At 58.1% G+C, this 23,290-nt stretch overlaps 2 protein-coding genes across 6 annotated transcripts; one reads left to right on the top strand and one right to left on the bottom strand.

Moving 5' to 3' along the window:
• Positions 1 to 1,756: 1,756 nt before the first annotated feature.
• On the top strand, positions 1,757 to 20,374 carry ARHGAP4 (Rho GTPase activating protein 4). Of its 5 annotated transcripts, none has more exons than XM_016158834.2 (23): positions 2,610 to 2,729; positions 6,364 to 6,409; positions 7,587 to 7,794; positions 7,871 to 8,033; positions 8,283 to 8,345; positions 8,571 to 8,765; positions 9,488 to 9,616; positions 9,702 to 9,923; positions 14,371 to 14,472; positions 14,629 to 14,820; positions 14,914 to 14,998; positions 15,254 to 15,281; positions 15,518 to 15,620; positions 16,146 to 16,206; positions 16,292 to 16,369; positions 16,454 to 16,588; positions 16,689 to 16,794; positions 16,893 to 17,126; positions 17,223 to 17,296; positions 17,384 to 17,573; positions 17,756 to 17,839; positions 18,157 to 18,250; positions 19,367 to 20,374. In XM_016158834.2, exons 1-23 carry the CDS (start codon positions 2,625 to 2,627, stop codon positions 19,523 to 19,525), a joined length of 2,856 nt encoding a protein of 951 aa, XP_016014320.2. In that variant the 5' UTR covers positions 2,610 to 2,624; the 3' UTR covers positions 19,526 to 20,374. The 5 variants fall into 5 exon arrangements, with proteins under 5 accessions (XP_016014323.2, XP_016014320.2, XP_016014322.2 ...); XM_016158836.2 differs by having other exon boundaries at positions 18,135 to 18,250; positions 19,367 to 19,478; XM_016158837.2 differs by lacking the exons at positions 2,610 to 2,729; positions 6,364 to 6,409 and adding an exon at positions 1,757 to 1,775.
• An 86-nt stretch (positions 20,375 to 20,460) lies between these two features.
• Positions 20,461 to 22,845, bottom strand: AVPR2 (arginine vasopressin receptor 2). The gene is made up of 4 exons (XM_016158840.2): positions 22,772 to 22,845; positions 22,227 to 22,280; positions 20,974 to 21,870; positions 20,461 to 20,799 (listed from the first exon to the last, which is right to left on the bottom strand). The coding sequence occupies exons 2-4, from the start codon at positions 22,243 to 22,245 to the stop codon at positions 20,594 to 20,596; spliced, it is 1,122 nt and encodes a 373-aa protein (XP_016014326.2). The 5' UTR covers positions 22,246 to 22,280; positions 22,772 to 22,845; the 3' UTR covers positions 20,461 to 20,593.
• Positions 22,846 to 23,290: the final 445 nt, after the last annotated feature.

The raw sequence follows: 23,290 nt of genomic DNA, 5'->3' as shown, positions 1-23,290 counted from the left end.
CCAACCTAAGCCTTAATTTGAAAACAATAGACTTTATTTTTCATATAGTTTTAGGTTTACAGACCTGAGCAGATAGTAGAGTTCCCATGTACTCCCTCTACCCGCCCCCCACTGTTTCCCCTATTATTAACATTTTACATTAAGTATTGCATTTATTATCATTGGTGAGCTAATATTGATACATTATTGTTAACTACAGTCCAGGGTTTACGTTTCCCTTTTGTGTTGTACATTCTATGGGTTTTGAAAAATGCATAGCATTTCGTGCAGAATATAAGCCCTCCGTTTTTCATGGCTTCACTATAACCCTCAAATCTGCTCCTGTGCCCTTCCCTCCGGCTGCCGCGCCATCACTGGCTGCTCCCAGTTCCTGAGCGGGCTGTCTGGGCTGCCCGCCTCCCAGGGAAGCTCAGCACTCCTGAGCTGTCATTGTATTTTGTGCCGCTGCTGCTGCTCCTGCTGCCGCTGCAGATGGCACGCTGCTCCCACGCCAGGCTGAACGCTTGGCTACCGGGGCCCTGAGCCCGGTTCTCTTTGGTTGGCGCCTGACACGTGACCAACAGGCGGCGGAGGAAGCAGAGACGAAAGGCTGGGGCGGGGAGCAGGGGGAGTGCGCCTGCGCACGTCCGCTCAGCCGGCCGCCGCGGCGAGGCCGTTTTAATTGTCTCAAGCCGCGGTTCCGCCGTGATCGGAGGCGGCGCCTCGCCCCGCCCTCCGCGCCAGACGTCAGTCTCTTCCGGTTCGTAAGCCGCTGCGGGCTGCGTTCCCAGGCGGCGGGATTGGTCCGGCGGCGGCGGCGGCGGCGGCGGCGGCGGGCCTGAGCGCCGGCTGGGCCGCGCCCCAGCGCTGGCGGGAGGGAGCCCGCGGTGGCTTCCGCGCCGCCCTGCCTCCCACCCCCTCCGTCACTCGCCCGGCCCACAGGGACCCGGTCCGCCCTTTGCCCTCGGTGCCCTGCGTCCCCAGCGGGCCGTTGACGCTCGGCCGCCCCCAGGCGGTTGGATTTCCTGGGCGGAGGTGGGAACTGCGGAGGGGGAAGGAGGGGAAGCCGCAGGCCTGACTGGCCCTTGGGGCCCAGCACTTCCCCCGCCTCTGCAGCACCCGCTTCTGGGAGGGGCTGCTCCTCCGCCGGCGAGCTGAGCGGAGGAGGATGGAAGGCTCGGGGAGGAAAAACCGGACTCCCCTGCACCGTCGCCGTGTGGCTGGGCCGGGCGCCAAGGACGTCTCCCCAGGGGATGAACCAGTACACAGAGGTGCATAACACTGACTTCTGACGTCTCCATTGTTAAACTTCTAGAAAGCTGACTTGCAGAAAAATAAAAGGGACCTCACCGCCCAATTCATGCTGTCATCTGTTCTTACTCTGACACGGGCAACTGTCACGACCTCCCCATTGATCTCATCTCCCCTCTGGTCCATGCATGCAGCAGACCTGACTACCACATCAGCCCTGTAGTCACCCTTCAGGATCAAGTGTCAACAGGTTCAGCGAGGTCTTGTAGGTCTGGTCCTCACCTTCTGAGGGATAATGGGATTTTTGATTCTTTGAATGAGAAGGTGGAGCTGAGGATAGAGCAAGCAGTAAGGCCTTAAATGCCAAACAAGTGCCCTAAAAGCCAGAGCTAATTACTTGAGGTTTTAGAGCAGCGTCTGGATGGCTCATCGTGTCAGTTATTTCCGGAGTCAGAAAAAGATGAAGAGCATTTGAAAATAGGGGCTGAGGCAAGTGCAGCAGCAGTTTCCTGTGTGCTTGAGCTCTGTGTCAGGCTCTTGGATGGGTGAGGGACCTCTGGGGACCAGTCAGGGCTCAGATGGGGGGTAGGGGGCAAGGTGTGTTTGGGGTTAGCTGACGAGGGGCATGGGTTCCTGACACAGGGGCAGGAAGTGGCAGGAGGCTTGCCGCATTGCTGGAGGACTCAAACTGGTAGAGCTGAGACCAGCTGCTGGTAGCCCAGGTCCTGGGCCTGCTGAGGTCTAGGCAGCCCCCAGGCCTTCCAGCCCCCGGCGCCATGAATACATAGCATCTTAGAGAAGGGCCTTGGTGGGGGAGGGGCAGAGGCAGCAAGCTGAGGAGTTAGGTATGTTTTCCACTTCTTGGCGAGAGAATTGCTTATAGTTGAAAGGCAGGGAGTGCCCGCTTAGCCTCCCCTCCCTCCCGAAGAGCTGCAGGTCGAGGTCACGTGTACTCACATACACACAGAGCCTGACTTTGACATCCAGGCACACACAGGCCTGGGCCCTTTGCAGTAGTGCCTATAGCCTTGCCTCCCTGAGCAGAAGCCCGGAGCCTACCTGCCTCACCTCTCTCCCTATCCAGACCCCAGGGATTTCCCTCCCAAATCAACTGAAGACAGATGTATAATCTGGCTTGTCACCTGCCACCTGCATCCTACCTTCCCAATTTCCTGGAGAAAAGGTGTCGCCCTGTGGCTTTGAGTTGGTAAGAGTAGTGGAGGGAAACTCCAGTACCCCTGGAGAAGGGAGGTCCCCAGACTTAAGACCTTGCTCTGAGGGGGCAGGAGGAAGGCTGTCCCCACACCCCCCCAGGCCTAGGACAGGGCAGGTGCAAGCTGCGAGGGAAAGGGGACAAAAGAGTCTCTTCCGGCAGCAGGAAGTGGTAACCACCTATGGGGAAACGAGGCTTGTTCCTCCGATGGGGTGGAGCAGAAGGGGAACCTTGGCTTGACACTGCTGTCCCCTCACTAGGAGGTCTGGAGGGAACAACTGCAAAGGTTCCGTTCTCCATGCTGACCTTCCTTGCCCCCCGCCCCTCCCCGCCAGGGAACTTCCCACCCGGTTCTCCAGGCTCCTTGCGCTTATGGTTCAGGGCCGTGACTTCCGAAAGGTGGGCCCCATCTGATTGATGTCTTAGGGATCTGAGGGAAGCAGGTGACCAAGGGGAGTCCAGGGTCTGGGGCAGCTGTGGTGTTGCCGCCCACTGTCGTTGAGGGCCAACGACCATGCTGTGAAGGGTGCTGCCTGGCGGTGGTGGCCAGACGGCATTCGGGAGGTGGGGGGCAGGCTGCCAGAGGGTACCAGCTTGCTGGGCATTTTGGGGCTCTCACACGGGGCCCTGGCTGCTTGGCGGCAGAGCCTTGGGCATAGGGCAGCCTAGTTGTCGCCCAGCACCCTGCGGGAAGGGAGGCAAGGCCCGGTGCAGTGGGACCCCTACAGGAGCCCCTCGCTGGCAGCGCCAGGCCGGGTCCGCCCCGCCCCACCCCCAGCAGGGGGTGGGGCGGGGCGGGGCCGGCGCGGGTGCTGGCTGCAGAGCCCCAGGTCCCAGCGCCCAGCCGTTCCAGGCCGCGTGGGAGCAGCGGGGCTCGACGGCGCGGCCGCCCGGCCGCCATGGCCGCGCACGGGAAGCTGCGCCGGGAGCGGGGGCTGCAGGCCGAGTATGAGACGCAAGTAAAAGGTGAGAGGGCAATGGACGCTCCTGGCCCGGCTCCCTGTGGAGACCTCAAGGCCGCAGGGGAGCCCCCCAAATCCCGCTGCTGGCCTAGGACCCGCTCCCCTCCGCCAGCGACGCGAGGAGGGCTTGGGGGAGGGAGCCTAAGCCCCCCGCCCGCTTCTCCCAGCCCCTTTGGTCTCTACCGCCGACTGTCCCTGCCCCCCCCTTTGATCTCACTGTCGTCCTTGGTTCTCTCTGCACTTCACTCATCAAAGAACTGGAGGAGGAAAGGGGGCCTCCAGGTGCACCAAGGTCCCCCCCCTCCAGAAAGTGGCATTCTAGCCAGAATGAAATGGTATTCCTTCAATTTGCTGAGGGGGGATCGGATGAAGGAATCCGGGTACCTATGTGGATGGATTAGTGATGGTTTTATCCTTGAGCTACTTTGGTCCCTGTAGCCCAGTCCCTTTGCCCTAACTGAGGTGGCTCAGAGCCGAGGACCGCTGTCTCTGGGTGGAGCGGCCACAGTGAATCCTTGCCGGAGAGATTCAACAGGGCGGGCCTGGAAGCCTGAAGCTAGACCCCTTTGATTGCTGATAAACATTGTGTAAATCGCATGCAAATCAGCTTTGCAAATTCTTTTGGTCTTATTCAGGGCGTGGTAACTCTGGCAAAGGAAAGAAGGCCGCATCCAAACGCCAGCAGTTTGGGACCATAAAGTTTCCCAGTGTCTTCAGTTGTGTGACCACATATATCATTCTCTGTCATTCCATTTTACCCATGGAGGAGACTGAGGGTCAGAGCGGAGCAGTGACCTGCTTGTATTCACACAGCACTAAGGCTGCTAGGAGATCAAATGAGATGACCCTTGAAGTTCCTTCCAACCTGGAGATGCAGGTCCCAACGTCATTATAAATGCAGGCAATTTACACCAAAGTATGCCTGAGTCCTTCCCGTCTGGGTCTGGGAGAGACGGCCTGCCGCCCAGAGCCAGCTCCAGGCGACAGCGCAGGGCAAACCAGTTCTCCAAGCCTCGCTTTCATCATTCCTTAGATGGAGATAATGATCCCAATCCTGTTTCCCCAAAATGTCATGAGCCTGAAGGACTTTGGAAACTACAGTCAGCAAATATGGGTCAGTTAATATACACTGAAAATTTGAGGATTTGAGTAAGGCTGTCTTTAAGCTGTTCCTTACCTGCTCTGGGCCGCCAACGATTTTAGCTTCTGTTCCCTGCCCCCACCCCCACCCCCACCCCACCCCCACTGTTGCCAAAAGAAACTTCCTACCACGCTAGAAAACAGGATCGCTGTCTTGACACCCTAAATTCTGAAAAGTCAGCATAGTGGTAGCTGGGAGGCCATCTTCTCTTCTGCTTTGCTTGTCAGCAGAAGTGAGACCTAAGTTTTGCTCACAGGAAGTGCTGGTGGGGCCCCGAGCACAGTGGATTCCCTCCTTCCTTATGACAGATGTCTTGTATGCATCTATTTTGTCCCAGGCCCTAGGGAATGGAGCGCTGAGCAAAAGAACCAGTTCCTGCCCTCCTATGGCTCACAGGTCTGGTGGGGTAGATATCTCGTAAACAAGCTGTCACACACACAATTTCAATTATGATGCTAACCACTATAAAGGGGAAACGTGATGTCAAGAAGGAGGGTGTGAAGAGGGCCAGTCCCGGTTTGGGGGGACGGCAGGACTGGGGGGACGGCAGGACGTGTGCATCTGAGCTGAGATCTGAGAGGTGGGCGGGGGCGCAGCTCAGACAGTGCTGATTGACAAGTCCCCTGCTTGACACCAGTCAGGCTGAGGCATGACTGCCCTGAAGGATAAATGGCGGGCTGGTCCATTCAGCATTGTTCAGTTGTGCCCTGGAAACTATTGCTGGGGGGGAGGGGCGGAGCAGACGCCAGAGGAAGGTGAGGTGAGCTGGGAGGTCTCAGTCATTCTTGGAATGAAATGAAGTTTACTTTTATCCAAAAAAAAATGTTACCCCGATTCAATGAAGACTCTCCTGATTTCAAGTGGCGTAGAACCCTGTTCCACCTGGCCCGAGAAGCCAAGGGTCAGTCACTAGAGCTCAGCTTCAGATGGTATAAGGACAGTGTCTTGCTTGGCTCTTCTGTGATCTGCATTGGTTTCACTATCAGAAAGCCCAGCTCCCCCACTGCCAGCCTCTGTTTACCCAGCTTGACCCCTCAGTGGAAGCAGATCACCTGTACGGTAATTTCAGTTGAAAGCGTGAGGACCGTGGCCTTGGACCCATCACTGAGCCGGTCCCAGTGGTGGGCGGGGGTGGGTAGTGGTGGTCTTGGATGCATGCAGCCACATCTGGGGCACCTGGGGTCAGGGATAGAGACCCAGGGGCTGAGAATAGGAAAGGGGTGTTCCCCAAAGGGCGCTCAGAGGGGGACATGGGGCTGCCCCATGCCGCACAACCCCTAGGAAGTCACTGGCTGCATAGAAATCCAAATCACACTGGGACTGGGCTGTTCACAGCGGAGTCCTCTCAAACAGCCACCGTGGGTCCTGCCACTTTACGCACCCTCCCGGGCTGACTCTCTGCTCCGAATACTTACCGTCTTTTCCCTGGACTGGAACAGTAGCTGCCAACTGGTCTAGGTGCTTCCCTCTGTCACCTGACCTCCACCTGGGCTCCCCATGGCAGCCCCAGGAGGCTGTGGCTGCTTTCTCCCCCGGTGTCAGCCGGGAGGCCCCCCAACCGGGCTCCCTGCACATTCTGCCCCCACTAGCCTCTCAGACTCCGCCTCTTCCCCCGGCACAGCTGACTCCAGCGGCCTTCGCTGTTCCCCCTGCCTGAACGCTCGGCCCCCGGAAGCCCCCATGGCCCCTCCATCGCTTCCTTCAACTCTCTGCTCCAGCATCCCTTGTTCCTGACCACCCTCGTCTAAAAGAACCCTTCCCCACCCGCACTCCCCACTCTGATCCGTTGACAGGCTGTCCCCCCATTCCCATTTCAGCTCCGTGAGGGCTCCGCGTGTCGAGAATGTGCCTGGCACAGACTGAGTACGTAATCGACATTCTGCTGAATGGAGAAATCAATTAATGTCCCTCCCTAGGCATGTGGGCAGACATTAGTGAGTGGGTGACCCGCTTGCCAGAAGCCAAGACAGTGGCTTATTTACCCAAGATCCACGGTGCCCACCTGGGCACCCAGTGGGTGGCAGAAGTGTTTGCAGCGGGTTGCTTAAGCTTGTCATTCAGGCAGTTCTTTGCTTTAGGCCTGTGTGGGGGAAGCGGCGTTGCCCAACCAAGCCAGTGATAAGGTGTCAAAAGCCAGCAGTGTGGGGGCCCTAGGGGTGGGTGATCGGGAGTGGGAACTGGGGACAGAAAACAGGCGGAGCTTTTTTACTTCCTTCGCTTCTCGGCCCTGACCAGCTCTCCCCAGCTGCCAGCCTTCACCGTGGGCCTGCCCTTCGCCGCAAGTTCACTGTGGAGTTGGCAGAGTGCCACGGCAGCCTTGGCCCTGCGCGGCCCTGTGTGTCTGTGTTTACAGGGAGGCTGCTCTGCCCAGGGTCCTGGACGCCCGAGGGGCAGGAAGTGGCAGGGGAAGCAATGCAGGGGCTTTCCAGGCATCTAGGAGTGATGGGAAGCCCAAGCGAAAAGCGCTTGGCCGGGGACAGGGCAAGATGGGGCTGGGGCGGCTGTGTTTCCTCAGTCACGTCTGGCTCCAATCCTGCTGGATCTGCCATGCTCCCTCTCACCCCTGGGCCTTCGCATGGCTCTCCTCTCTACCTGAAACACCCTTCTCGCTCCTCTTCAACCAGTTGGGCCTGGCTGGTTCCCTTTAGCCAGGGGTCCCCAGTCCCCGGTCCATGGTCCATGGCCTGTTTGGGACTGGGCCGCACAGCAGGATGTGAGCGGCGGGCGAGCGGACAAAGCTTCATCTGTATTTGTGGCCACTCCCTAGCGCCAGCCTCACCGCCTCAGCTCTGCCTCAGTTCATCAGGTGTTAGATTCTCATAGAAGCACCAGTCCCTGGTGCCAGAAAGGTTGGGGACCGCTGCCTTTAGCCTCAGCACAGAGGTCTCTTTCCTCAGGACTGTCCTGAGCCCAACTGGAGAGCTGAATGCAGAACTCCTGCCAGGTGGCCAGCCTCCTTCCTCCTCCTCAGCCCCGGCCCTCGCTCTCAGGGCAGACGGGACGGCCTAGTGCCCAGGCCTGAACCACGGTTTCCCCACAGAGATGCGCTGGCAGCTGAGCGAGCAGTTGCGCTGCCTGGAGCTGCAGGGGGAGTTGCGGCGGGAGCTGCTGCAGGACCTGGCTGAGTTCATGCGGCGCCGTGCCGAGGTGGAGCTGGAGTACTCCCGTGGCCTGGACAAGCTGGCCGAGCGCTTTTCTGGCCGAGGAGGCCGCCTGGGGGGCAGCAGCCGGGAACACCAGAGCTTCCGGTAAGTCCTCGTTGCCAGGATGGCCACGGCAGGGCCCAAGGCCTCACTCCTCGTCTAATTGCCCCTCTGCCCCCAGGAAGGAGCCGTCCCTCCTGTCGCCCTTGCACTGCTGGGCTGCGTTGCTGCAGCAGACCCGGCAGCAGAGCCGGGACAGCGCTGCCCTCAGCGAGGTCCTGGCCGGGCCACTGGCCCAGCGCCTGAGTCACATCGCGGAAGATGTGGCACGCATTGTCAAGAAGGTAAGGCCACTGCCCTGGCACAGGAGGCATGGATGGCCTCAGGATCTAGCGAGGGCAGTCCGTGGGTGCTCAATCCAGGGGCATCGGGGCTGGGCGCAGACAGAAGGCCAGATGGGTGTCAGGCAGCGGGCCTGGGAGTTACACGGAGCCTGAGCCTTGAGTATCGAGCTGAGGCGCGGTGGCCACTCCAGGACAGCAATGGATGCTGCACAGGGGCAATGATGTGGTCACACGCCTCTTCCTCCCCAGAGTAAGGATCTGGAGCAACAGCTGCAGGAGGAGCTCTTGGAGGTGGTGTCAGAGCTTCAGACGGTGAGTTTCGGGCAAGGCCCCCCACCCCCACTCACACCTCCCCAAGCCAGGCTCAAGGGGAAACCTGGGTTTCGAGGACCACAAGCGCAGCCCTTTCTTCCTGCTTTGTGCGCAGGGTGGGTGGGCTAAGTGTTCACATGGGATCGCCTATGCGATGGAGGAGGGGGAGAGCTGGCCGTGGCCATGGCCTTCATCAGGGCTGTCTGGCCTTGGGCCTCCCTGCAGGCCAAGAAGACATACCAGGTGTACCACACGGAGAGCATGAGTGCCGAGGCCAAGCTCCGGGAAGCCGAGCGGCAGGAGGAGAAGCGGGCAGGTCGGAGCGGTGCCGCCGCCGCCGCCAACACCGCCACCACCGCCACCGAGGCCGGGCCCCCCCGCAAGACCTCCCTCAAGAAGGGATCACGGCTGGTGGAGAAGGTGGGCCTGGAGGGCATCCGTCTGTCTCCTGGCCTTTGTCCCTATAGTCCCTGGCCCTCACTGGGGCCTGCTGGGAGGTGGCGCATGGAGGGAGCAGGCAGGGCTGAGGACGAGAAAGCCACAGACCTCCGGCAAGGCTCTAAGAGGGGGGCTGTGCTTGGTCAGCCCTGCTGGCCCTGGAGGGCTCCCCAAGTGGCGGTGGTAGACGGAGAGGTCAGGAGGACAGTGACTGTCTCCCCTGTGCTCCTAGCTGCTCCCACCGCAGCCCAGCGGGGGCAAAGGGAGCTTTGGTGCTCCCAAGCCTGCGGGCCTTTCTATCTACCCTCCTTGCCTCAGACAGTGCTGTGAGATTGCCAAGGGGTGAGAAGACGCGTAGAACGGATGACTCGGTGACATGCAGGGATAGAGAGTGTTTAAAGTGGCCCTCGAAGAGAGGATGAGGAGGTTGAGGGTGGCAGAAATACCAGGATGTAGAGGTGCCGAGTTGGGAGGAGCTGAGGCGGAACTGGGGCTGCTGGCCCAAGACGAGGGTTTGAGCATAGCAGGGCGGGGTGGGCGAGCACGTCTGGGCCGTGCTGTTTGAGGTGAAGCTCTCCACATTGGGAGAGGAAGGGAGACAGACTGCGAGGATGTAGGGATGAGGGTTCCATGGAAAGCTGGAGTCAGGGGCCAGCCAGCTGGCCAAGTAGATGACCCCAGTGCACTTCTGTGGTCTTGAGCAGCGTCACGCCAAGTTCATGGAGCACAAACTCAAGTGCACGAAGGCGCGCAACGACTACCTGCTCAGCCTGGCCAGTGTCAATGCTGCTGTCAGAAACTACTATGAGCACGATGTCTTGGCCCTCATGGATGTGAGTGCTGGGTGGACAGGTGGGGGAGGAGGCGGTGCCCAGTGCATCGGGACCCGCCCGAGCTGTGTCCTTGCTTTCTCCTCAGTGCTGTGACACAGGGTTCCACTTGGCCCTGGGTCAGGTGCTTCGGACCTACACAGCTGCTGAGAGCCGCACCCAAGCCTCCCAGATGCAGGGCCTGGGCAGCCTGGAAGAGGCGGTGGAGGCCTTAGATCCTCCAGGGGACAAGACTAAGGTGCTGGATGTGCACGCAGTCGCCTTCTGTCCGCCTCTTCGATTCGAGTACCAACCCCACGAAGGGGATGAGGTGAGGGTCACTGCCCCTACCCCTTAATGTCCCCAGCGTCGATCCCAAGGGCTTTGTGATGTCTACTCTTCATTGTAATGCTAGGTAAGTCAAATGAATCCCACTTTGCTAGGAGTTGAAAGTCATGAATGCAGCTTATTTCTCAGACCCCCATTCAATGGCCTTGAGGCAAATGAGGTCTCCCCACTTGCATCTGAAGCAAACAAACTTCTGCAGCTCACCGCAGTTCAGCCAGCGAATGAACACCCCTCATGAATGGCAGACATAGCAAAAATATCACCAGTGCGGACACCGGGGGGTAGGTGGGCATGTAACTGTCTATACGCTCTTCTTCCGATTGTTCTATGCGTTCTTGACATTTCATAATGCAAACTTGGGGGGAAATAAGCCATATAAGCCGTAAACTATAACTAGGCATTTTTTCCCTTGCTTCTGAGCTGGTTTTTCCTTTACCAGTTTATCCCGATGGGCTTTGCGCATGGATTGGGGTTACATGGGGATTTTAGTTATTTAATCTGTATTTTGACCAAAGTAATAGTTGAAAAAGTCAAAGGTTACTCAAGGTTTACAATGGCACACAGCCATTCTCTGACTTTCCCTTTCTGTTCCCGATTCCCACTCCTCAGAAGCAGTCACTTCCCAGTCTTCTAGCTGCTGTTTCTGGAGCTGTTCTCTGTGTGTTCAAATCATGCAGCAGGCTGCTGGTTGCTTTTCAACTTTCCCTAGGCTCCACCGACTTCCTTCCATGGATGATCAGGGCTCAGCCCCACCACCATCTCCCTGTAAGAGTCCCCTCAGTCCTGTCCACCACACCTCGAGCGTGTCTGAACATGTCTGTATTCCATCCTTGAAATTGATTGGTAGGTAGTTTAGCTGGGTATAGAATGCAAGCTGGAGAATCATTTTCCTTTCAGTATTATAGGTGAGAAGTCCAACGCCATTCCTATTTCTGAACCTTCGTATGTGACCTGTAATTTTTCACATCGAAGCTTTCAGTATAGTCTCTTAACTGCCTTGTTGTAAAATTTTATGACTCTATGCTTTGGGGACCTTTTCTCCTTCATGGTGCTGGGCAACCAGTGGGCTCTGTCAGTCTAGAAAGTTGTGTCCTTAGGTTTGGGGCTTATGTTATTTCTTTGATAATTTCTTCCCCTTAATAATTTTTTCTTTCAAGTTCTTATAATTAAATGTTAGACCTTACAGATCGACTCTCTAGTGTCCTTGCCTTGTCTCTTTCCTCTTTCCCATCTCTAAGCCTTTTAATTCTGCTTTCTTAGACATTTGCTTGACTATCTCCTCTAACCCCTTATGGAATTTCATTTAAAAATTTACTTTCACGTTTTCTTGTTTCCGAATTCTGTATTTTTTCCCCCAAAAATTCCTGTTTAAAATAACCATTTGTTCTTGTTTCATGGATACATTAACTTCTCAAATCTTTCTGAAATGTTTATTTTTGTTTTCTTGACATTTTTCTCTGTTCTTTCTTTGCATTTTCTCTCTATTCTTCCAATATTTTTTTAAAGCTTGCTTTGATCTTTGTCTTCCGTTTTAGAGCTTCCCTGAAATGGCAGACTCGGCCATCAGTTCATATTTAAGAAGAAGCTCTGAGAGGTGGATTAAATGTGTGATGTGTGTAAGGAGTGCGCTTCCCCACGGGGTGGCTGCACAAGGACTCAGATCATTGCTGTGAGGGAGACTAACGCCGTAGGGAATCGGGCTGCATCTCAGTAAACGGAAAACTCTAGGACTTGGGCTAGGATGAGGGAGTTTGGGCAAAGGGCTTGACTCTGGCTTGGATGCTGTCAGGAAGCAGGGGTAACTCTGACTGTGTGTCTTAATAAGTCTTATCTAGAAGGCAGAGTCAGGGATGAAGGAAGACTAAATCTGTCAATGGTGAGGAAGCAGCCGTCACTCATATGAGCCGGGACAGAGGGAGCCTTACTTCTTTTTGTTGTTGCTAAAATAATTGGGGTCATTAACATTGATTAAGAAAATCACATAGGTTTCAAGTGTACAATTCAATAATACGTCATATGTATATTACACCGTGCGTTTACCACCCAAAGTTAAATTTCTTTCCATCGCCGAATATTTGACCCCCTTTCCCCCTATCTACTTCTGGTAACCACTGTCCATGTCCATGAATCTCTGATCGTTTGTCAAGTTTATTTGTTGCTTTCAGTTTTATATCGCACGTATGAATGAAATCGTATGGTTCTCAACTTTTTCTGGAGTTCGCTTGTTTTTACGGCTTGAATGATGGTCTTGTTTTTGTCTGCACTCAGACATGATTACAAGGTGGTCTTGTTTTTGTCTTCACTCATCATGATCACAGAGGGGCCTTGTCTGATGTTGATGCTCTGTGACATTCCTTATGTTCAATGGGACGACACCAAGACCCAGCTGTGAGCGCCTGGCCAGCCCCAGATGGCGGTGGCCGCGTTGCTCTTTCTCATCAGTAGGGAATTTTGTCCCCTTCTTCAGCTGTGACTAGTATCCCTGAGTCCAGAATCCCTCTGATTTATCTTTTCTAATGAGTAAATCTCTAGTTTTCTGCTAATTGTTTGGGTTTTGAGGGGGTCAGATGTTTAGTGACGAAAGGAAATTTCAATGCTCCCTACGGCCCAGATAGACTTTTTTGTTATCATTGTGAAAAAATATACATAAGATTTATCATTTTAAACATTTTTAAGTGTACAGTTCAGTGGCATTAAGCACATTAACCATCACCACTGTCCGTCTCCAGAACTTTTTAATGTTCCCAAACTGAATCTCTGTCCCCATTAGACACTTAACCCTACATTCCCCTCGCCTCGGCCCCTGGTACCAACCATCTTACTTTCCGTCTCCATGAATTTGACTCCTCCAGGAACCTCGTACAAGTGGAATCATGCACTATTTATCTTTTCGTGACTGATTTATTTCATTTAGCACCATGTCTTCAGGGTTCATTCATGTTGAACATACATCATAATTTCCTTCCTTTTTAAGGCTGAATAATAGTCCATTGCATGGATAGACCACGTTTTGTCTATCCGTTCCTCCATCCATGGACACTCGGGTTGCTGCCCCCTTTTGGCTACTGTGAGTACTGCTGCTGTGAACACACATGTTCAAATATCTCTTTGAGACTCTGCTTCCAATCCTTTGGGGCACATACCCAGAAGCAGAATTGCTGGATCATCTGAAGAGTCTGTGTAGTTTTTTGAGGAACCGCGGGATTACTTCTTAGATAGACTTAGTCATTTCTGCGCCGCCTGCACCCGGGAGGCACCCACTGCTTCGATCTTTTGAGCTTTTCCGAGTTCGGCGGCCCGCTTTGATTGACTCTGTCTGCGCTTTAAGTCACGTAAACCAGTTTCCATCTTCCACACGTCTGTTGACGTCTCTCATATGCCATCGTCTCCTCTCCTCTGCCCGGTGTCCCTGTGACTTACGCCTTCATACATCCCTTTGTGGTGTGGCTTGCTGGGGTGGGGGAGCAGAGAGCAGGGCATGTTTAGCCCGCTGTGAATAAGTGAAGTCCTCACTGTCAGTTTTAACTTGATGTCAGAGTTCTCTAGATGTTTACATATTCGAAAGAGAAGAATGCTTCTCTTTCTAAGGCTTTCTCCCCTTCTATTCCCCACTCTGCCTGTGGGGATCTATTTCTGCCTCATTAGAATAAGCAGTTTTTCTACCCTCTGCTCCCCCCAGGAGAGGTCTGGCCAGCTCCTGCCTCTCATACCCCAGCCCTCCTGACCACTTAAAAGAGAATAAACTACTTATCGAGTTATAATTCATGTACCATGCAATTCACCTGTTTAAAGTATATAATTCGGTGGCTTCTAGAACATTCAGAGTTGTGCGACCATCACCATGCTCTAATTCCAAAACACGCTCACCTGAAAAAGAAACCCTGGACCCATTAAGCAGTCACTCCCTAGTTCTCTTCCCCAGCCTCCGGCACCCACTAATCTACTTTCTGTCTCTACGGATTTGCCTCTTCTTGACATTGTATGTAAATGGACTCATAATATATGGCCTTTAGGGTCTGGCTTCTTTCACTCAGCAGAATGTTTAAGGTTCACCCACATTGTAGCGTGGATAAGCCAGGACTTTATTCCTGTTCATGGCCAAATAATATTCCACTGTGTGGATGCACCACACTTGCTCACCCATTCATCAGCTGTTGGACACTTGAGTTGCTGCTACCTTTGGGCCGTCTTCAGTGTGCTGCCGTGAGCATCCGTGCACAAGTCTTGGCGTGCGCGGGTGTGCTCCTTCCTCGTGGGCCGGTGCCCTTTCCATTCTTCAAAACTAGATGCATTAAGTATCAAGGCCTGGTGGGCCTGTGCCCCAGACAGTGGCATCGTGCCCAGTTCCCTCGTGCCCCAGCCCGACTCCCACATCCAAGCGCTCTGTCCCCAGGCTTGGCTCTCAGTCCCTTGGATGCTGCCCTCTGCAGGTGGCCGAGATCCGGGTTGAGTTGGAGCTGCGGGACGAGATTCTGCCAAGAGCCCAGAATATTCAGAGCCGTCTGGACCGACAGACCATCGAGACGGAGGAGGTATGAGTGGCCTGGCCCAGGGTGGGGGACGAGGGCTTGGAGATGAACGGAGCCAGGTGGCCGTGGCCTCCCCTCCCTCTTCCTTCCAACTTGGACTTCTTGACCCTCACCTGTCCCCCACTTCTTCCTGCTCTGGACTTCCTGTCCCCTCCCCAGGTGAACAAGACTTTGAAGGCCACACTACAGGCCCTGCTGGAGGTGGTGGCACTGGAAGACGGGGACGTGCTCGACTCCTTCCAGGCCAGTCCCTCTACCGAGTCCCTCAAGTCCACCAGCTCGGACCCAGGTGCCCGGCAGGCTGGCCGGAGGCGGGGCCAGCAGCAAGAGACCGAGACCTTCTATATCATGGTGGGGAGGGTCGGGCCGAGGGGGCAGGAGTGGGGCACAGGGAGGGCCTGGAGCCGGGACTAAGACTTTGTGCTCTTTTGGGGGGCTTCCCAGAAGCTCCAGGAGTATCTGAGTGGACGGAGCATCCTCGCCAAGCTGCAGGCCAAGCATGAGAAACTGCAGGAGGCCATTCAACGAGGTGGGTCCCACTCCTGGCTCCTTTGGTCCCTTCCACATTCCTCCAGGGCCAGGAGAACCCCGCCCCGCCCTGCTCCTCTCTGCCCGGAGAAGTAGGTTGGCATGCAGGAAACAACCCAGCAGGGGTCCTGGACTCTATTCCGCCCTCCGCCCTCCGCCCTACTGTCACCCTTGGCCTTCAGGCCAAGCCTTTCTCTCTGGGGTGCATTGAGGACCTCCTGGCCTGAAAAGCACACCAATCTTTTCTGTTCCCCAGGTGACAAGGAGGAGCGGGAGGTGTCTTGGTGAGTCCTTCATGAGGAGCTGGGGTTCTATAAGGGCCAAGCTCTGACGTCCCCACTTCCCCTCTCCTCAGGGCCCAGCTCTTCTGCTCATTCCTCTGTGATCTCAATTTCCCACTTTGCCCAGTGGGTTCTAGAGTAATTTGAAAGCTCCAGGGCCCCTTTTAGTTGGGCTGGGGGGGTGCGGCATCCTATTCTCCGTGCCCGAAACCCTCAGAGCCAGCTTCTGTTCACCACAGGACCCAGTACACACAGAGAAGATTCCAGAAGAGTCGCCATCCCCGCCCCACCTCCCAGTATAACCAGAAACTCTTTGGGGGAGACATGGAGAAGTTTATCCAGGTACTTGCTTTGCCTCATCCTCCAACTAAGTGTAGGACCTCCCTACTGCATTGTGGTCTCTCTCCAACCCTGGGCCACCTCTGAGGTCAGGCTACCTGTGACCCCAATGTCCACCGTTGCCAACCGCTGGCCTCCACTGATCAAAGGGAATGTCCCTAACTAGTAATATATATCTACAGAAAGCCTCAGGCAGCCACCATTATTTGCCATGATGTGATTATGTACGTAAACATTCGAAAGAGTCAACAAACTATTTAAATGAACAAATCCGAGTTTTGCAATGCTACTCGATTCGAGGTGAACATACAGAATTGGATTACGTCTTCGCATACCCGCAATAAACAATTAGCAAGTAAAATCTAAGGCTCTGCCTAAAATGACACCGGGGACATCACACACCTGGGAGTGAATCTTGCAAGCCACGTGCCTGTCCTCATTGCATTGTTAAGAGAAAATAAAAGCGAGCGAATGACAAGGAGGGACTTGCCATGTCCAGAGTGAAGTGAACACCCTCTTTGTCCCCAGAGCTCGGGCCAGCCTGTGCCCCTGGTGGTGGAGAGCTGTATCCGCTTCATTAACCTCAATGGTAAGCCTGGCACCCAGCACCTGGCACCCATTTAGAGGGGTTGGAGAGGGGACTTGGTGCCCACTGGCTCTTTGTCCTCCCGCAGGCCTGCAGCACGAGGGCATCTTCCGAGTGTCGGGTGCTCAGCCCCGGATCTCAGAGATCAGAGATGCTTTCGAGAGAGGTGAGGACGGGCAGGGTGGGGTGGGGGTAGGGGACTACCTAGAGCGGGTGTGATTGGCCTTCTTGCCCCTTGCATCGTCCTCAGGGGAAGACCCGCTGGTGGAAGGCTGCACGGCCCACGACCTGGATTCGGTGGCGGGTGTGCTGAAGCTGTACTTCCGGAGCCTGGATCCCCCGCTCCTGCCCCCTGACCGGTTCGGAGAGCTTCTGGCTTCTTCAGGTAAGGCCAGGGCCTAGGGCCAGCCAGGCGGGAGGGGCCGCTCCTCAGTGGCCATGACCGCACTTACAACCTTCTCTCCTGGGCGATGGCCTTGGCACAGAGCTGGAGGCCATGGAAGACCGGGTGGAGCTTGTGAGCCGCCTCCTGGCCCTGATGCCTGGACCGGTGCTGGTGGTTCTGCGTTATCTCTTCACCTTCCTCAACCAGTGAGTGCTTCTCAGGGGCGGGGCATCTGATGTGGGGGGCGGGGTGCAGGGGATGCCAAGCGGGGAGCTCCCTGCTGGTGACCTGCATGTGCCCTCAGCCTGGCCCAGTACAGCGACGAGAACATGATGGACCCCTACAACCTGGCTGTGTGCTTCGGGCCGACGCTGCTGCCCATGCCCGCTGGGCAGGACCCGGTGGCCTTGCAGGGCCGGGTGAACCAGCTGGTACAGACGCTCATCTTGCAGCCCGCACGGGTTTTCCCACCTCTGACCCAGCTGCCAGGCCCCGTCTACGAGAAGTGCATGGCACCGCCTTCCGCCAGCTGCCTGGGGTACGCTCTTCGTGCTGCCTGCATGGGGGGCGGGGGCGTCCAGTGGAGGGGAGCCCCCTCGACTGCTCATGTGCCTCTCTCTGCTCTGGACCTCAGGGACACCCAGCCGGAGGGCCTGGCGGGCGAGAACGAGCTGGAGCTAGAAGCTGGAACCCCGACCCAAGAGGATGGTGAGGGGGTTGGGAAGGAAGACCACACTCTGTCCCGATCTTGGGGGTTCAGTCCACCCCCCCACTCAGACCTCCTCTTCTCCTCAGTCCCAGAGGGCGTCGTGGAGGCTGTGGCCTGCTTTGCCTACACGGGCCGCACGGCCCAGGAGCTGACCTTCCAGAGAGGGGACGTGCTGCGGCTGCACGAGCGGGCCTCAGGCGACTGGTGGCGGGGCGAGTGCGTGGGCACCGGCGCCCGGGGCCTCATTCCTCACAAGTACATCACACTGCCCGGGGGGTGAGTGAGCGCCCCATGCTCCCCAGAGGCTCTCCACAGCTTCTCCTCCACTCAGGTCCTAGCCCTGCCCCCACCCGAGTCCCAGCGTCTGTCGGCATTCTGTGTGCGTTTCTGACCGCTTCTGGCTGGCACTGAGCCTGCTGGCCCTCAGTCCCCTAAATAGCCTGTCCTTTTGACCCCAGGGCAGAAAAACACTTGAGCCAGGGGTCGCCAGCTGCAGGGGACCTGCTGAGTAGTCCAGAGGGCTTCCTGGAGTCTGTCCATCGGTGAGCAGGAGGAAGCTGGCCCCTTGGGAAACGTGCCTACCCCCTTCCCCAGCACTGCTCTGGGGTGTCAGCCTGTCCCAGGCAGCAGGCACTGGGCCAGGCTGGAGGGGCTGGGGGTGGCTTTTGGGCACAAACAGGAGGGCCCAGTGAGGGGAGAGTTGTCCAGGTGGGGGGATGACAAAGGACAGAATGGGCCCACTGGGCCAGCCTCGCTGTCTCCTCCCCCTTGGCCACTCCCCGGGACAGGAGGAGCCACTACCAGGTTAGTGCTGGGACTTCCCAGGACCCCCTCCAGGCTCAATATCTGTGCCCTGCAGGCCAGAGCCATGCACCCCACCCGGGGGCCCTTCTGGGCACAGACGGCACTGCTTGGTCCCAACCTCCCCAGAGCGACATGTGGAGGTGGATAAGGTGAGAGCCGAGACTGGATGAGTGGCAGGTGGGGGCATCTCTCCTGGGGCAGGGAGTCTCTGCCTCCCATTATGAACTAAACTCTTCCCGCTTGAGGTTCAAGTCTGCCCTCCCTGGCCTCGGACAGGCTGGCCGAGCCCAGCCCAGGGAGGGGCAGCGTGCAAGGGTGTCAGCGCAGGGGGACGTGCGGGCTCGTGCATTTGGGCTTCGTGGTTGGTTCTTGACTGGGAAGCGGTGGGTGGTGTGGGCGAGGGGCTGCCTGGCAGGCTTCGAGGCTGCCATCTAGAGCCAGGCTAGGTGACAGGTGGCGACATGGCAGCAGCTTGGTGGGCCAGGGTGGATAAAAGGGACAGATGGAAGAGGGGCTGGAAGGGTGGCTGACTGGGGAGCCGGGCAGAACAGTGGTTCTCACAGAGAGAGGGGGCGCTGTATGCGGCCCCAGCGAGGGGTGCAGCCCTGGGAGACCCAAGCCCTGCGCTCTCCGATGGTCCCAGTGTGCCTACCTGATGGGTGCTCACTGCTCCGGCTGACACGGAAGCCCCGGGGACAGTCTGTGCCTGAGGAGAGAGCTTGAGAACACATGGTGTCCCAGGTGTGGCCCAGTGGCCAGGCCTGGGAGCCCGGGACACGGGGGTGAGCTGGGACACCAGGCGGGGGGGTGGGAGGGCAGCCAGGAGCCCCCAGGGGAGGTGGGCAGCAGGCGACGCTGGATGCTGACCTGGGTGGTCCCACAGGCCGGTGGCCCCTGAGGTTATAGGGGGTGGCTGTGATCTCAGCCAGGGAGAATGGGCACTAGAAGAGGGGTGGCCGGGACCCAGCTAGAGGTTCCCCAATATCAAGAATGGCCTGAAGATTGCTGTCCCTAAAGGAGGCCATGAGTCACACCGAAAGTGGCAAGAGAGAAACTGGGCAAAAGAGGGGCCTGGTGACAGGGTGGTGGCGGAGGACTTCATTTCTTGAGTGCAGAGTTCTCGTGGAAGCTTGGGCAGCAGAGGGTAGGAAGGCCTCGTTCCTACGTTAGTTGGCAATACATTGACCTGGGGGCGGAGGCAGTGGCTGAGCGGGACAGGGGGGACGGTCCCACCAGAAGCCCTCCCTCTCTCACCTCTCTGCCAGGCCGTGGCACAGACCATGGACTCGGTGTTTAAAGAGCTCTTGGGAAAAACCGCTGCCCGCCAGGGCCTCGGGCCAGCAGCCGCCAACTCCCCCAGCTCCGGGCCCCGCAGCCCGAAGCCTCCAGGCTACAGCCGCCTTGGCAAGAACAAAGCCTCCTGAGGCCCCCAGACCCCAGCGAGGCCAGCCTCACCCTCAGCATCGCAGCCCCAGGGCCTGGACTCGCCCCTCAAGCCGCACTGAGGTGCTGGCCACTCTTCTGCGGGCCCCACCTCACCCTAGGCAGCCACTGGTGAGACGGGCCACCCTCCCAAGGCCCTTTGCTTCTCCCTGGCCTTGTCCAGCAAGCACCTTTTGCAGAGAGGAGGACATAGGTGCCCAAATATGCCCCTGCCCGCCCCCAGCCCTGGCTTAGACCCCTTTGGGAGGCAGCCCGGGAAGGAGGCTGGGGGTGGGCCCCTCCCTGGCTTTGCTGTGAGGGCTCATCAGTGGCTGTTGGGTGACGGGTGCCCTTGCTCAGATGAGCAGGCCTGCCAGTGCCCAGGCCCATCTCTGCATTAGCCGAAGGTGTGAGGCCGGCGGAGGTTGACAAGCATTGGTGGGCATTCATAAAGACTTGTGCATTGACTCCCCTACATGAGCCAATTCTCTTGTCTTGGGGGACCAGGCAGGTGGGTACAGGACCAACCCACCGGCACCCTCAGTCCTCGGGCGGGATGCCAGGGTGCTCAGCGAAGGCACCAGGTTGGGTGACTGGAACAGCTTATGCCCGGGGGTGGGGGGTGGCTTGGCACAGGGCTGTGTGGGTTGGGGATCTGCACCTTTGAAGCCTCAGTCACCCGTGTCATGGGTCCCAGAGCTGTGTACTGGGAATGTTTTTCCATGCCACCCTCACACACTGTCACCCTGATCCAAGGACACTCACCGGGTGGAAAACGAACTAAAACTTTTATTAGGGACAGTGAGAAGGGAGGGCAGAGGGGAACGACAGAGGTGGAGAAAGTGTCTCCTGGGCTCTCCGTGTCACGGGCACTGACTGGGGTGGAAGCCATGGGCCACCACCATGCTGCCACAGCCCCCTCCCTACACCCGAACTGACCTCTGAGGCCTCTCACAATCCGGAGGCAATTCCCAGGGGGTCATCCTCTCCCAGTAGCCCCCAGGGCCAGCCCCCGGCGGCAGGCAGCTGAGCCGTGTGGAGCCTCTGGAAGGAAGGCGCCCCCTGGCTTCTCAGGAGGAAGTGTCCTTGGCCAGGAAGGAGCTCGCAGTGGCGCAGGACTCCTCTTGGGGCCCCAGGCTGGGTGGGGTGCGCCTCCAAGGGAAGCACAAGAGGCTGCGCAACTCCGAGGAGACGCTGCTGCTGAAGGAGGCGTAGATCCAGGGGTTGGTACAGCTGTTGAGGCTGGCCAGCAGCATGAGCAGCACGAAGGGCGGCCCTGTGCGGGTGGAGGGAGCCCAGGCAGGGTCGTGACCCCAAGTGCCCGCTAGGGGCTGCTGAGCCCACCGCTGCGCGCGCGTGTGTGTGCATGCGTGTGTGTGTGTGTGGGGGGGGAGGTGCATGCGTAGCCAAGCCCAGTGCTCCCCAAAACATTAGCCACAGCAACACCAACCTTCCCGAGGCGCCTCTGGGTCCCACGCTGCCCACAGCTGCACAAGAAAGAAGGGCGCCCAGCACAGCACGTAGACAATCACAATCACCAACGTCATCCTCACGGTTTTGGCCATGGCTGCTGACACCCGAGCTCCCTCGCCGGAACTGCCTGTCTGGCGCCCTCCTCGGCGCCCCCCTCGGTGGCCCCCAGCCCTCTCTACTGGCCCCGGCAATAGGCTGGTATGAATCTCCCGGAAGATGAGCACCTGACAGGCAGCGATGCCCAGGGCAGGTGCCACAAACACCATTAGGGCGATCCAGGTGACGTAGGCACGGAGTCCCCAGGGTTCGGCAAAGCGGGCCCAGCAGTCAATGACCCCGCTGCCATCTCCCACATCGCGCTGGGCAAAGATGAACAGCTGGGGCAGGCTGAGAAGGAGCGAGAAGGCCCAGGCCACCAGCACTGGCCGGTTCCAGTGAGCTCCACCTCCGTGGCGGTATGCCAACATGGGGCGGCAGATGGCGCGGTGGCGGTCCAAAGTCATGGCCAGGATCATGTAGGAGGAGGCATACATGCCCACCATCTGCAGATACTTGACGGCCCGGCACAGGGCATCGGGCCCATGGAAGCGGTCGGTGGCATCCCAGGCCAGTTGGGGTAGCACTTGGAACAGGGCCACAGCCAGGTCAGCCAGGCACAAGTGGCCGATGAAGACGTGCATAGGAGCCCAGCGGCCCCGCCGGCCCCGCCGCACTAGGGCGGCCAGCACCAAGCCATTGCTCAGGGTCACAGCCACAAAGACCGTGGAGAGCAGGGCCAGCTCCGCCCGGGCTAGCAGCGGGTCCCGGGGATCCACGGGCTCCTCCTCGCTGCTGTTGCCAACTGGGAAAGGCTGAGAGAGGAGCCAGGGCACAGCTGGGCAAGAATGGGGGGAGAGGGCCGAGTTAGGGAGTACGCTCTGCAGGAGGAGCAGAGCCCAAGGAGGCTCCGACCGGACGGGCAGAGCCAGTGGCCTAGGCGTTCAGCTTCCCTCCCAGCGGCAGAGCGAACATCATCCCCGCCACCGCCTCATGTGGTAGGGAGAGAAGGGCGGCCCAGCCCCCAGTGAGGATGGGGGCCCATGCTGCCCTCCCCTTGCCCCATGGGCAGCCTGAAGAGGAGGGAGAAGGAAGTCTCTGCAAGAGGAGCTTTTCGGCTTCATCCAACCCCCCTCGGGCCACATGGCTCATCCCAGTGGGGGATGGGCAGGGGCCCAGTGGCTAGAACCTTACCGGAGGTGGTGAAAGCCATGAGCGTGGTGGGGGCCGGGCGACTGCTCTGAGCGCCTGGAGGAGACAGAGCGGCGAGCTCAACCTTCCATCACAATGGCCAGCCGCGCTTCCCCGAGTCTCTGGACAGAGGCCCTTAGAGAGGTGGCAAAGTGGCAGAGTGTGTGTGTGCACGGTGAGGGGGGTGGGTTCCGGCCAGTGCATTCAACGGCGTGTGCGTGTGCTGCGTACGTGTGTGCTTTCTAGCGATCAGGTGCTGGCGGTCCGCCCTTAGCCCGATTGAGGTTGGTGAGGGTTGGCCCCGCTGAGCTACGCATGGACCTTGGGGCCCTGCAGTGCACCTCCCAGGACTGGAGAAGGGAAGACAGAGGGACAACCACAGCGGTGGACAGAACCAGTCTAGGACCCACCTAGGCAGCCTGCGAGACCCAAGGCAAATATATAGACCCCCCCTTTCCAGGACAGAGGCGAAGATAAAGGCCATGGGACGGCTGGGGACTGGGTGGGAAGAGCCGACGTGCCCCCCAGGGCCCCTTGCAGCCCCTTACCTGACCAGGCTCCCGGGCTCCTGGGAAGCTGGGCGGTGGAGGGCTCGAAGGTGCCTCAGGAGCTCAGATCTGCTCTCCATCGCCAGCCCCGCCCCGACCCAGCCTCTGGGAGTGACCTGCCCAGGAGGGGACTTCCTCCCCCTCCCCCTCACGCCTCCCCTGGCCTCCAGCCTGTAGGACCGGGAAGTAGTCTCCTGGCCTCCTCTGCTTCCTTTCCTGCCCCCAGCCCCTCCCAGGTCTGTCCCCAGGACTCCTTTGCCCCCCACTCCACTCCTGCGAGTCCTGAGCCCACCTCGGCTGGTCCCTAGCTTGGCCCAGCTGTGACTGCTGGACTGGCTGTCCTCTCCCCTTCCCCGCCCCTGCCTGCCTCCACAGCCGCAGGGCCCATCTTATTAGAATGTTTTGTCTGGCAGGGCTCTGGGAAGTCACTTCGTTCAGCCTCTCCATTTTCTAAGTGGAGAAACTGAGACCAGAGCTGGGTGGGACTGGCTGAGGATCACACAACTTTTTGGTGGCAAA

The sequence above is a fragment of the Rousettus aegyptiacus genome, unplaced genomic scaffold, assembly GCF_014176215.1.
Source record: "Rousettus aegyptiacus isolate mRouAeg1 unplaced genomic scaffold, mRouAeg1.p scaffold_m13_p_9, whole genome shotgun sequence".
NCBI lineage: Eukaryota > Metazoa > Chordata > Mammalia > Chiroptera > Pteropodidae > Rousettus > Rousettus aegyptiacus.
This window is presented reverse-complemented; position numbering and strand designations above follow the sequence as displayed.